Source organism: Astyanax mexicanus, chromosome 17 (assembly GCF_023375975.1).
Source record: "Astyanax mexicanus isolate ESR-SI-001 chromosome 17, AstMex3_surface, whole genome shotgun sequence".
In the NCBI taxonomy this organism is placed as follows: domain Eukaryota; kingdom Metazoa; phylum Chordata; class Actinopteri; order Characiformes; family Acestrorhamphidae; genus Astyanax; species Astyanax mexicanus.
Window position 1 is genome coordinate 18,351,797 of NC_064424.1, and position 14,598 is coordinate 18,366,394.

General features: G+C 37.7%; 1 protein-coding gene across 4 annotated transcripts in view; it reads left to right on the forward strand.

Moving 5' to 3' along the window:
* Positions 1-12,546, forward strand: part of sgcd (sarcoglycan, delta (dystrophin-associated glycoprotein)) — a 367,182-nt gene extending 354,636 nt beyond the window's left edge. For all 4 annotated transcript variants that reach the window (XM_049466602.1, XM_049466603.1, XM_049466604.1 and 1 more), the window contains exons 7-8: positions 6,593-6,716; positions 11,997-12,546. In XM_049466602.1, the coding sequence (XP_049322559.1) occupies positions 6,593-6,716; positions 11,997-12,170 (298 nt within the window). In that variant the 3' untranslated portion in view covers positions 12,171-12,546. The remainder of the gene's footprint in view (positions 1-6,592; positions 6,717-11,996) is intronic.
* Positions 12,547-14,598: the final 2,052 nt, after the last annotated feature.

Consider the following 14,598-nt stretch of genomic DNA (forward strand, 5'->3'; position numbering starts at 1 on the left):
AAACACCTAAAAAAGTGAGATCTCCTTCCCCAACCAATATTATTTAACTTTAGTGCTTCAAACACATTTATATGACGTTTCAAACCAAATAATATCAGTAAATAAAGACTCAAATGTGTCCACAAAAAAAATCTGAAACTACCTGCTTTACTCAAACTAAAGCTGGGTATGGTGTGCACTACTTTATATAGTTTTTATTTTACTTATTGCACATTTTTACTAAGTAGTTATTTTGCACTAAACATTTTTATTAATTTAGACTAAAAAGTTTACATTTGTGTATATTATATAGTTGTCTTTGTGTATCCTGATCAAAATACTAAAAAAGGCATAGGCTGCTCTGAGGGTCAGGTGGTTTTTTGTAATCTACATGTATCCTAGAGGTGTGATTATCAAGATAAATAAATCCACCTGATGCTGTTTCTCTATGTATTTTGTCAAAATAATAATAAACCATGTAATGAACTATCATCAATATTCTTACACTTTCATCTCATAAACACTCTAGTTTAACCATTTTTGAAAAGATATCTTAGGTGTGAATATATTTAAAGTCTATACATTCAAAATTAAGTAAAAAAAATAAAAATAAACAAGCGCTTGGTAAAATTTTGACCAAAACATGATCAGTTCCAGAAAAATATAACAATTCTGCTTCCTTTTACATTTTAAATGATTATATTTTTGAGCAGCCATATGGCTTCTGGAGTGAAAGAGCTCAGGGCATGTGTCTGTCTGATATAATTACTGTGTTATAAGACCTGAAAGAGGAACTGACAAAAAAGAAGAAAAAAACACACCACAACCTAAAGCCTAGGGTTCAAAGGGTTAATGCTACCAGTGTGCTGAAGAGAACATCCCTGCTAAGGCTAATATATTTATCCTAAAAACTGGGGTGTCGGGTCGCTTTAATTACTTGTGTCACATGTACAGCCTCTAAAAGAGGATCCGGCTTGGTTTTACTGAACGCGAGCAGCTGGTGGATCATTGGAGACTTCAGAAGTGGAACCTCAGAGCTGAGGAGATCATTCGCCCAGAGTAAAACCAAAGAAACAAAGAAGTGAATTAAGCTCCAAATATATCCATTTATATTAACTCTCTTACTTCCTCTGAAGACATTTCTCTCAGCAGTTTCTGACAGATGTTGCAATCCATATTATGGCAATATCTACTCAACTAAGTACAGAAAAAAAATCTTACTTTAAGAAATGAAGGTCAGTCAATCTGAAGAAATTCAAAGAATTTTGTAAGTATCCTCAAGTGCAGTTGCAAAAACAAATAAAAACAGTATGATGAAACTGACTCTCATCAGAAACTCTCTAGGAAAGGAAACCCAATAGTTAGCTTTGTTGTACAGGATGAGATAATCAGAGTAACCAGCCTCAGAAACTGGTAACAAGTTAACATCAGTATTTTGGTTTGTTTAACCATTTTAACTTTACTACTTGATTCCTTGTTCCTTCATAGTCTGGATGACTTTGACACAACTTGGTAATTTTACAATGTTGGAAACAATGTGAAACATTACTGATAGTGACTCATTGCCTGTTCACATGGACAATTCAAGCCAGATGCTGACGGACACAATCGTTACCACCCATTGTGCTGTCCACTGTAGATGGAGGAATGTTAAATGCCCACACAATGTTGGGTAGAAGAACCGACAGCTTGATTCTGGTAAAACTGAGAAACCAAAATGTGTATTACTAGTATTATTTTGTTTCTAAACTGAAAGCAGAAGCATTTCTAAGTCAATACTGGACAAAATATTGGGTTTATAATGGTGCCAGTGTGCTGGAACCACACGACCATCCCTGCTAAGCCTAATATATTCATTCTAAAAACTCTGGGGTGTCGGGAAGCTTTTTATACGGGAGTTCTTCTGGCCACGTCACGCATCTTTACGTACTTACATCACATGTACAGCCTCTAAAAAAAGAATCCAGGTCAGTTTCACTGAACGCAAACGGATGGTGGAGCATTGGGGACTTCAGAAGAGGAAACTCAGAGCTCAGTAGTACTCATACACTCATAGTAAAAACCTGGATTAGGATTTCATCCACTCTGAAAGGAGACGGCATCACACCCGCCTAATTTAAAATTATTCTTCCACATGCTCGGTGCAATCACCCATTCTCACCAGAGAGGGCCCTAAATCCCCCAAAGCCCAAATCTTAAGAAATCTTAAGCTTTGAACTGCAATACTTTGCCTTGCCATGAGCACACTGGCCAGTGATTAACTTCACTCACAAGACAACCCCTCACTACTTATACAGGTTTGGGGGTTCCCAAACTGTCCCCTGAGGTAACACTATAATAACTTTCATTAATATAGTTTTGACTAATGATCAGTAGATGTGAACAAAGCAGTAGTTTGTCAGAATTTGATTATTAACTTAAATTAAATGCTCACATATGACACTTGTTTATCAGCATGGAGATTTATATTAAAAATGTTAGCAAATCATTAGTTCATCAGAAAGTAAATACGAATTTTAAACCGGGCAAATGTTTATTAAATGCATTTATTCATATACATTTTTTTTTTTCAAATGTGATAGCAACTTTTTAGTTTCTAAAAATGTGAAAAATTACAGTTATTAATCATTAGTTAATGGTATATTAATAAAAGTTATTATAAAGTGTTACCGGAAATTTACTATACATCCTTCTATTTCATGACTCAGAAGTTATGGGATTTCATTATAAAACGAAACTGTATTAGTCTGCATTTAGCCTTTGTTAAGCAGGTTAACAACAGGATTTTTTTGAGGGGCCTTAAAGCACAAAAAGCACAAAAAATGTCAAGTAAGAGGTTTCCTTGCCCTAGAATGCTCCTGAACTTTGAAGTGAGCGCTGTGTCTACAAGGGTATATAAGGGCGCCGCTTCTTTATAAAGATAAAGTGATGAAATACCAACCGGAAATACCTCTTTAGCCCCAACTACCTTGCCAAACAAAGTAATAAGCTTACAAAGCTTTTTTTTTTTTTTTGTGTGCGTCTGTCTGGGACACTCACAACGTTCAGGGGCACAATTAGAGAATATCTCTTTCCTAATATCTTATGCTCCAACTAGGCTCGGAAATGTACCATCTTCAATTACACTCAGGAAGGTGGTGTAAATGATATCGTCTCCAGGGAACCATTCTCCTTCCAGTGTCTCATGCTCCCTCAAGCACGCGGAAAAAGGATTTCTCATCAGTCCTACTTTTGTTATAGTGTAGTGCGCAATTAATTTCATCTTTCTGGCATATCAGGAAAAATGGGAGTGCTCGCTGAACGCTTGCCATTACCCATTTTTTATACCACTCCAACACGGTACTTAGACTTGAAGATGATCTTCAAGAGCACTTTACTTTTTTGCTGGAGGACAATAAAAAAAGGAAAAGAAATGTGGAAGAAGATTTTTTTTATATATATATGTGGGAGGTTTTTTGGTTCCTTTTTCTTTTTTTATTAATTTACTTAAAGGGGTTGCACAATGAAACTGAAACGCCTGGTTTTAGACCACAAAAATGTATTGTCCTGACACACAGTTCTGGTGGAAACAGTAAAGTTGAATTTTGCCGTGATTTGTTCTGCCGTGGTTTTATGTTTTTTGGATACAATCCAGGTTAGCACCCGAACATCCCTTTCAGACAGCTTCCTCTGAAAGCGTCCACAGTTAATCCTGTTGGATGTGGTTGGTCCTTCTTGGTGGTATGCTAACATTACCCTGGATACCGTGGCTCTTGATACACAAAGACTTGCTGTCTTGGTCACAGATGCTCCAGCAAGACGTGCACCAACAATTTGTCCTCTTTTGAACTCTGGTATGTCACCCATAATGTTGTGTGCATTGCAATATTTTGAGCAAAACTGTGCCCCTACCCTGCTAATTGAACCTTCACACTCTGCTCTTACTGGTGCAATAATGTGCAATTAATGAAGATTGGCCACCAGGCTGCTCCAATTTAGCCATGAAACCTCCCACACTGAAATGACAGTTGTTTCAGTTTCATTGTCCAACCCCTGAATGTACCTATGGTGTTAAACAAACCAGAATGTGTTTTATATTTTAGATTCTTAATTTGTTTTCAGTAATGTTCTAAACCATAATATGGCAAAACAAAATGGTCAACTAAGTAAAGAGAAAAATGTATTTAAAAAAATGATGGTCAAGCTTTCAAGACTTTCAAATGTCCTCAAGTGCAGTCGCAAAGACCATCAAAAAAGGTTAAAGGAGAAAAAAGAATACAACCCCCTCCAGTCTACCTATAACCAGTCCATGCTCAAAAGATCTCAGAAAACAGTGGCTGATCCATCTAATGTGCTTTACCATGAATACCAACTCCTCCCCTCGGCTAGAAGGTACAGGATGCATACATAGATGACAGATTAATAGATATAGAAATTAATATATTTGTGCCAGTTTCTATAAAGTTCTTAAATAATAGGGCAAAATTTATGTGCAATATAAGTAATGTAAGTAAGGTCCAGGGTTGTGTAATACAGTCTGTGCTGTGTTAGAGGGGATGTGTAAAATAAGCGAGGTCCAAGGCTTATGCAATATTTCTGATATGTAAAATTGATGCATAGAATGTTGTCTCTATGCGAAGTCCAAGGAAAATGTCCCATTGGGGACCAAAAATTATGTATCTTATCTTATATTATCTTTAAAAAAAAAAAAAAACGTATGATGAAACTGGCTCTCATCAGGCTCGAGGACCAAGACCAAGAGTTTCCTCTGTTGCACAAGAAAAGTTCATCAAAGTAACCAGCCTCAGAAACTGCAAGTTGATAGCACCTCAGATGCTATCTGAGCCTATCTGAATGTTTTACAGAGTATTTTGGCTTGTTTAACACCTTTATAGACTGGATGACTTTAAATGAGTGTTTATAATACAATGTAGTGAAAAAAAGAATAAACATTGAATAAAAGTGGGCGTGTCCCCCAATCCTAACTTACCATCAGTGTGAAGTCTTGCCCACTGGGGCTGCCTTCCAATGGGTATTCTATTATGTTTCATATGATGGTTATGTGCCTAGTCAACATGTTCTAGGCGACACAGCAAAAACAGGAGAGTTGAAATTTCAGTGTTAAACAGCTGAGAGTTTATTTTCACTCTCAAAGTGTAATTTTAATGCTTTCAGTGTTAAATGGTGTTCAGTGTTGGAGTTATTTGACAGAGTTGAATATTTCAGTGTTAATCCCACTAAACCCAATAAATACTGGACAACTCCACAGTGATTTAATTAAACTCCGCCCAGTTAAACACATTATTTGCATAATGGGTGTGTCCCCCAGATCCTAACATACCATCAGTGTGAAATCTTCCATTGAGTATTGTGTTATATTTTGTTTAATGGTAGCTTGTCTAGCCAATATATTGTAGGCTATAAGAGCAAGTTACCATCCTTTGTACAGTAAATTGTGATGCAGTGTTGGTAATGCTCTAAAAAACTAGAATGGAAAAAATTACACGCTAACCTGTCCTGAATAATTATTAAATAATAAAACATCATATTAAGTGACTAATCTTCTTCTCATTTATAATTTTCCAGTGTCAGTGTAACAACTTAGGAAGTTAAAGAAATACAAATGTGAGTTAAAAAGGAACTCTGGCAAGGTGTTAAATGTTTAACTATTTAAGTGCTGATTTAACTCCAAAGAGTGTGGACCTATATAAACCCTGAAAAAGAGTTAAAATCAACTCTGTGGGAGTTAATTTTTTAATTTTTGCTGTGTATAAGAGCAAGTTACCTTCGTCTGCACTGTAAAGTGTGACAATGCTGTCATTGTCAAGTGACAGCATTGAAAAAGTGGTTTTAAAATGTTGCAATGTTTTTTTTTTATATATTAGTTTAATAGCACTTTTCTTTTGTATTCATTGTTAAAACTGTGAAGGAGTTTATTGTAAAATTAACTTCAGCTGAGAGCCATATTTTACTCTAGATGAGATAATTATTTTAACTCACACAACAGTTGAGATTCAACTCCTGAACTCCTGTGTGTATTCGATGGTCACTCCAATACTGTGCACTTAAAATGAGTTGATATTAACTCTCAGGGAGTTTATTCCACAAAAAAAAAAATGGATTTTCTTGTGTTATAGAGGATGACCAAGACAATCTCTGCAGCAACAGATGAGCTCTATCTATCTCAGGAGACGTTTTTTATCTATAAGGTGGGTCATTTAGGTAGTAGTATTGTCTAAATGGGTGGACAGTAAGTGTTTAAACACTTTTAAACACAATGTTTAAAAACACCAGCAGCACTGCTGAGAATGACCCCTACCACTACAATAATAGCTGTTCAGCCCTGTGGTGGTCTCTCCTGTGAGGGGTCCTGGCCTTTGAAGAACAAGGTAAAAAGAGGATATTAAAGTATGCAGAGAAACAGAAGCAGTAGATTCTGCAATTATAGAGCTACAAAGTGTCCTATATGCTCAGCGGGGCTGAACCAAATGGAGAGTGAGTGTAGAAACGAGCAGGTAGTCACAAAATTCATTAAAAAAAAGGGTTCTTTAATGAAGCTTCCTCGAAAATAATCCTGAGGGAACAAGATGTTCTTTTCTGGATCAAATTTTCTTGAACTTCTTCTGTTCCGCAGCCTGGAGTCTCCCACCCGTGCACTGTACATGGAGGCTCCTAAAGGCGTCCAGATTCAGGCGGAGGCGGGCGACATCCAGGCCACCTGCAGAAGCGACCTGCGTCTGGAGTCTAAAGACGGCGAGGTAAGCTCCTGTCCCTCGCTCGCTTCTGCGTCAGTCCTCTCCCCTTTCTCTCTCTCTCTCTCTCTCTCTCTCTCTTCCGACTCACCAAACACACACTCATTTACTCTCCTAATACTGTTGACGCCATGGGCGTGTTGGACGAGCTGATCCGCTCCACATTTTTGACATCCCCATCTGCCGCTGGTTCCCATCCAGACAAGTGCTACGCTCACATCCATATGGTCCTTCCTCTTCTGCGGAGGAAGATACAGCCCTGAGCTTAATGTGCAGGCTGCACTACATCAATGGCAATTACAGATGATATCCGTGACCCAACGTTTCAGAAAGCACTGATAACCTTTTTACCAAGCAGGTTTGGAGCGCGGAGTCTGAAGCAGTTGAGAAATCAGAAGATTATCACCATATGGGCCAAAAATATGGACTAATTATTTAGAACACGGTCCATCTCAGTAACAAACAGTGTAGAATTGTTTTTTTCCCTATGCCGTTATCATGCATCATGCTGTGATTAGGACCACCATGGTCACTCAATTAAACTCTTAACCCTTAGAACCCTACAGATGAATTTTCCATCCAAAATTGCACCTTGTGTGAATTGTGAATCCCTTCACAAATAAACACAATCCATATATGGTTAGAAAGGGCGGAGCTTATTCTTTCTAAAAATAGCTATAACATCACAGTGCGTTAAAGCTAAATCTACAAGAAACCCATTGAGAAAAACACCCTAAAAAAGTGAGATCTTCTTCCCCCCGAAAAAAGGCGCTTGGTGAAATTTTGACCAAAATATGATCAGTTCCAGGAAAATATAACAATTCTGCTTCCTGTTACATTTTAAATGATTATAATTTTGAGCAGCCGTATGGATTCTGGAGTAAAAGAGCTCAGGGCATGTGTCTGTCTGATATAATTACTGTTTTATAAAACCTAAAAAAAAGGAACTGACAAAAACCGAGACAAAACACACCAAAACAGCCTAGGGGTCAAAGGGTTAATTTGTTACTAAGTGTGAAACTTATATATTACACAGATGTTTTTTTTTTTTTCACACAGGGTGATCTATTTTTTAAAGTGTTTATTTCTTCTATAGTTGATGATTACAGCTTACACCCAATCAAAACCCAAAAATCAGTTTCTCAGAAAATTAGAATATTATATAAGACCAATTGGTGCTTTTGGCAGTGTGTGCAGTGTGCCAAGTCCTGCTGGAAAATGAAATCCAGGTACAGAGTCTTGTGAACACAAACATAGACAGGGTCCTATTTCAGCAATCTATACGTGAGCCATCAACAGCCAACCATGCAGCTTGATTTAGGGAGTGTCAGTGGGTTTTTGCTATTGTAATGAAGGGAAAAGTACACTTTGCTTGGCTTCAAATGCATAAAAGACACGTAGGCATCAGTGTGTTGTTGTTTTTTTACGCTTTGAAGGTGCGTGAGCAGATATAATATAAGTAATATAAAAAAATACCTATATTTTGTTTTGACAGGAACGTGCTATGGGTTTATACACTATTGCATATCCATGTGTGCGAAACAGTCAGTGTACAGTATATGCGCATTGGGCATGCATCTGTGACAATTCACTGCCAAGATAGCAATAAACGTCTGACTGTTGACACCTGTCTAGGTTCAAGCTAGAAATGTACCTGAACACACCTTTTTTTAAGACCGCCCCGGCCATCGGCGTAGATATATATCATAGACTGTGTATAGCTGGACAGAGCATCGTTTCTTAAAAGTGAAGCCACCACAGGTCGGGCGCCCCCTGCTGTTCGGTTTCAGAAAGCTGTGTAACCCCACCCATCCCCATAGGTTTCAATGGCAAAACAGACAACTTTAAACTCGCATTTTTTTTCCAATATACTGTAATTCTACCTCCATTATTTAAATGCAGCAGCTAGTGTAACCTCTGCTTATATTGTTAAAATGTTATATCCCCGCAGAATTCTTTTTTTTAAACGTTAAATGAGTAGGCTGTCTCTCCACAGTCTTTCTCCCTCCTCTGGTCTCTACTGCGCAGACTCGGGTTTCAGGATCGCCAACATGGCGGAAGATTTTGGCTTCATTTTCATTGAATGAATGGGAATGGCGACACGGCGTCCATCTTTTTTACAGTCTCTGATAAACTCACAAGCACTGTTGCTATTTAAATGAAGCAGGTGCAAGGCTTCATGAAAATAGACTGTGGGTGGGGAGTAAGATAGCAATGAGCATTGCGACAATACCTTGTGCAAGGTGTGAAATAGGGCACATAGACGTAATCGGGTGATTTAATTTGTCATATTTGCTACATTTTCACTGTGAAAAGAGTACTGTACGGTGTTTTTGGTGTACTGCGTGTATTGTATAGTGCATTGTAAAAAAAAAAAAATCTGCAGCCTTAACCCCAGATCATTTGCTTGGTTAAATACCAGGTGAAGATTTTTTTTTTTTTTTGGTGCCAGCCCTTACAAACCAGAACATCCTGCTGACGAAGAACCAGCAGAACCATCAGGCTGGCTGTAAAGAGTTGGTGTTCTCGCTGTACCATCTACTGTTTATTATGCCCCCAGTGCTTCTGAAAGACCAAGGTCAGGTTAGAGCAGTGCACTTGCATCAGGGCTCACTGCGGCTGGGGTTATAGTCCCTTAACAACCTGCACTTCCTTGCATTATCCCTGTGAAATTTGCGCTCTTGGTGCTTAATTTGCCGGAGGAGACGCCACCATGGTGCATGGTGTGAGAGAGTCCCTCAGAGGCTCCGGCACAATTAGTCTGGAGGTTTGCACATTAGCCCCAACCAAAAAAAAAAAGAAAGAAAGAAAGCCCTCCAGCCCTCTGCTCCCTCTTTCTCACTCAAATTTGCTCTATAGCAGATGTCTGGAGAATCAGCTGAGACCACTGCTTAAAAAGTGTTCCAGGTCATTTGATGGGAATGCTTCCCCCAGGCTGTCAGTAATGGCTCCTCTTACCTTTTTATATTCTGACGGGTCCTCTCTACCCGGCCGCCGTAATGCACGCCGCTCTCTGGAGTCCCTCGCCGGAGAGGAAGTGAGAAATGAGACTGATACGGTCCGGGTGAAGGGCTAAGAGTGTGTCTAAGCGAGACAGGCTGCGGCGCTTATGTCACCGAAATGGTTTCAATTGGTTGGATATACTGGCTTTGACTTTTTCGGGCCCAGCCGAGTGGAGACTTTGTCAGATAGAATGATTTTGTGCTCTACTGGAGGAACAATGTTGGCAGCGTCGGCCTCAAAACGTGCATAATACAGTATCTTGCCCCAGACAGACAGACGAACGCTGTTCCAGAGGCTAGACGACACAAAGAAGAGCTACCCGACGATGACTGCTGAACAAAGACGAGCCACATACTTAATAAACACTTAATAAAACAAATACAGCTCTGGAAAAATTGAAGAGAGCACTTCATTTTTAGAACCAGTTTCTCTGATTTTGCTATTTATAGGTATACAGTATGTTTGAGTAAAATGAACATTGCTGTTTTATTCTATAAACTACAGACAACATTTCTCCCACATTCCAAAGACAATTATTGTCATTTAGAGCATTTATTTGCAGGAAAAAAGAGAAATGGCTGACATAACAAATAATGCACAGAAAACAAGTTTATATTCATTCAGTTTTTATGCATCTTGGCATGTTCTCCTCCACCAGTTTTACACACTGCTTTTGGATAACTTTGGATAACAGTTCAGCTTGGTTTGATGGCTTGTGATCATCCATTTTTCTCTTAATTATATTCTAGAGGTTTTAATTTGGTAAAACTCATCATTTTTTCAGTGGTTTCGTATTCTTTGACTGCTAAACATTGACTGGTATTGTTTTAAAAAATATGTACATTTTGAACATAATCGTTAGTAGACTTAGTATAAGTATTCTAAAAAAAAACATATTATTAAAAAACATCATATCCAAAGGGCTACATTGCTTTTGCATTTTATAATTCTCTGGCATTTTAACAAATCGGCACAATATACAGCTCTGAAAAAAAATAAGAGAGTAATAATAAGAGTTTCTCTGATTTTGCTATTTATAGGTATATGTTTGAGTAAAAAGTGAATTGTTGTTTTATTCTATAAACTACAGACATTAAACATAAATTTCATAAACAATTCCTGTTTTTTAATCACAGTTGCCATGCATCTTGGCATCTATGTTCTCCTCCACCAGTCTTACACATTGCTTTTGGATAACTTTATGCTTTCACTCCTGGTGCAAAAATTCAAGCAGTTCAGCTTGGTTTGATGGCTTGTGATCATCCATCTTCCTCTTGATTATATTCTAGAGGGTTTCAATTTGGTAAAATCAAAGAAACTCATCATTTTTTTTTCAGTGGTTTCTTTTCTTTGGCTGCTTACAAAACATGGTAGTGTTTTAGTGGTAGTGGACTGGTAGTGTTTTAAAAAATATGTACATTTTGAACATAATCGTTAGTAGACTTATTATAAGTATTCTACTCTTAAGTGTAGTTTAATTTCAGTATCTTTCAGATAAAGAAAATGCATCTACTGCATACACAAAGAAGTAAAAGTTTTCGTCAAATCATATTATTAAAAAATATCTTATCCAAAGGGCTACATTGCTTTTGCATTTTATAATTCTCTGGCATTTCAAAAAATCGGCACAATATACAGCTCTGGAAAAAGTTAAGAGACCACTTCAGTTTCTGAATCAGTTTCTCTGATTTTGCTGTTTATAGGTATATGTTTGAGTAAAATGAGCATTGTTGTTTTATTCTATAAACTACAGACATTAAACATAAACTTCATTAACAATTTTTAAAATCTGTTTTTTAATCACAGTGTCATGTCATGCATCTTGGCATCTATGTTCTCCTCCACCAGTCTTGCACACTGCTTTTGGATGACTTTATGCCTTAACTACTGGTGCAAAAGCAGTTCAAGCAGTTCAGCTTGGTTTGATGATCATCCATCTTTCTCTTTATTATAATCCAGAGTTTTTCAATTTGGTCAAATCAAGTAAGAAACTCATCATGTTTAAGTGGTCTCTTATTTATGTATTTTTTTTTCCAGAGCTGTATTTGTAAGATATATAAGTATATATCTTTGCAGCTGCTATGCTATGCTATGCAGGAATAAGTATGTATAATGTTACATGTGCTGCATACTGCATACGTTTCCTTCAATTTTTTTATTTTTTATTTTTGTGAGTTATTTCAGGCTGACGTTCTCCTCCGTTCTCTCTCTCTCTCTCTCTCTCTCTCTCTCTCTCTCTCTCGCTCTCTCTCTCTCTCTCTCTCTCGCTCTCTCTCTTTTTAGATCACTCTGGATGCCAAGAAAATCAAGCTCCTGCGTCTGCCCGAGGGGAAAGCCTCGCCCTCAGGAACCAGACAGACTGTCTTTGAGGTGTGTGTCTGCCCCAATGGGAAACTCTTCTTATCACAAGCTGGAACAGGATCCACATGCCAGATCAGCAACAATGTCTGCCTCTAGACACTCTTTAACTCCTGAACACACACACACACACACATACATACACACACAAACGGCCATACACACACACTAACACATACACACACACACACACACACACACACACAACTGTCCCTTTTTACCCACACGAACTGCAAACCTGATCCTCTGAAGAGTCCCAATGTGATAAGAACTTGAATCACTGAATCTTTCTTTGTGGAGATCCGTGAAGAGACACTTCAGTGTCGCAGCCTGTTTTGCTGGGCCATTTTAACGGCAGAAACTTTTGGGTGATCACCTCGAAATACACCTCAGTTCGCCTGCATTTCTCAACCGCTTTTTTTTTTCGTCCAGTCCACAGATTTCCACAGCTGTTTTATTCTAATTCTTTAGATTTTTTTTTTTTTTTTTCAAGATTAAATAACAAAAAACTGAAGAGACTCTAAACTTCTAGCGTTTTTCTTTCAGGCCTCATCTCGTCTGTATCTTGCGTTAGGTCTCTTTTTTTTCTTATCATCCCCATCCCTGAATTCCTGTATCACTGACTGGTTGGCATACCCCCCCCTCCCGCGACAGCGCCGTTAGCTCGCGGAAACAATAATTGAATGTCACACCAACAACAGCGGACCGACGGACGGAAGGTGATCACCCGAACTCTTAAAACTGTGCTCGCAAGCGGGACTGACCCCCAAATGCACCCCACTCTGTTCAAAGAGGAGAACAGTGCCTGTGCCTTATGTCAATGCACTCGTGGCAAGAAGAAGCACATCTCACTGACTTTTATTTTGAAAAAGGAAGACTTTTATTTTCAATTACTCGCTTTGTTTCTGTGTGATTCCGGCCCTCAAGACGGAAATTTTCAGTTGTATACAAGAAAAGTACAAGAATGCAAAGGACCCGAACAAACCCGGCTGCAAAAAAAAAAAAGATTTTGTTAGGAAATCTTGACGAGGATCATTATTACAAGAAAAAAATGACTAAAAAAAAAACAAGGTTGTTTGGTCTCAATTTGTTTTTTTGCGCACAATCGCTTTTCATTGATTGCGGCAGTCAGTTCGAGGGAATTCGGCCTTTGCATTCTTCTTGGAAAGAGTGTGTGTGTGTGTGTATGTATGTAAGTAAGTTTGTGTGTGTCTGAGTGTGGGTGTGTGTTGGAAAAAAAAAAGAAAGAAAAAAAAAGTTCTACCACAAGGTTTTCTGTATTTTTATCTATTTGATCTTCTACGATAAATCAATAAAACAAATAAAACAACAAACCAGAACGATGAACCAAAAAGCTGGGGGCCTGAATGACTTTCAGTATCCTAAAACTCCTAAAAACCTAAAAGAAGATCTTTTTTTTTTTTTTTTTCTGCAAAGCTCTCACGCAATGTCTCATACAATGTGCGACACTTTCATTTTTAGATTGATTGATAGAATCTACCCCGTTTGTTCCTTCACGTGGCTTTTTATATATGGAAAACATATATATATATATATATATATATATATATATTTCAAACTTTAGTTCGTTCCCAGAGCCGAGATCAGCTGAGGAAAAAGAAAATCCCGATTTCCGCATTTGCATCATTGGTTGCGATATTTTGCACCGAATGACTGAACGTTTTTGTAGCTCTTTGGCTGTTCGTTTCTTCATTTCCTTCTTGTGTCTGGTCTCTCCATGCTCTACTCTGAACACGTGTCCTTTTTTTGTAGCAGCTCTTGCAAGGTTGGAATCTTGTATTTAAAAAAAAAAAACTAATGTCAAAAGAAATTGTAATGGATAACATTGCATCCGTTTTGGTCCAAATACCATATTTTGTATTTGGTAATAGTTGCGTTACTAATACCAAATTAAGCTTAAATGAGTATGAAACATTGATGATTCCCAATAGGTGGGTATACAACTAGGTCATCAACGTACATGATCATTTTCTCATAGAATTCTCATAGACCACTACTGGATGTCAGTCATTAAAAAATAAAATGATGAAAACAAGAAATATGCAATATTATTATGTGAAATAAGAAACCAAAAATACTTCAGTAGCAAAAATCACATGACAACTTCAAAATGGTCTCGCATAAATACATCAGACTTCAGAGGACATGCCCTCTCCCACAAATGTTGGAATGTTTGATAGGTGATAGGTACACTCTTAGCATTTGTTGAACAATGCAAACGCACCACTCCATCGCTCTCCATTGTTAGAAGTTTTCCCAAAGTGCTGATTTTTTCGCATGCGTGCCATTTGCACTCGGCATGGTCAGACACCAATCAATTTAACCCTTGTGTGGGTTAACATTTATATTATATACAGTATGTTTGGCCAAGGGCTAATAAACATTGCTTCATTTGTAAATTTGAAACTAAACAAATGTTTTACTCATATCTTGAGTTTAATTCATTTTATTTTACATTTTATTAAAAAACTAATAAAAAAAGAGTAGCACTTTTTAAAAGAAATGT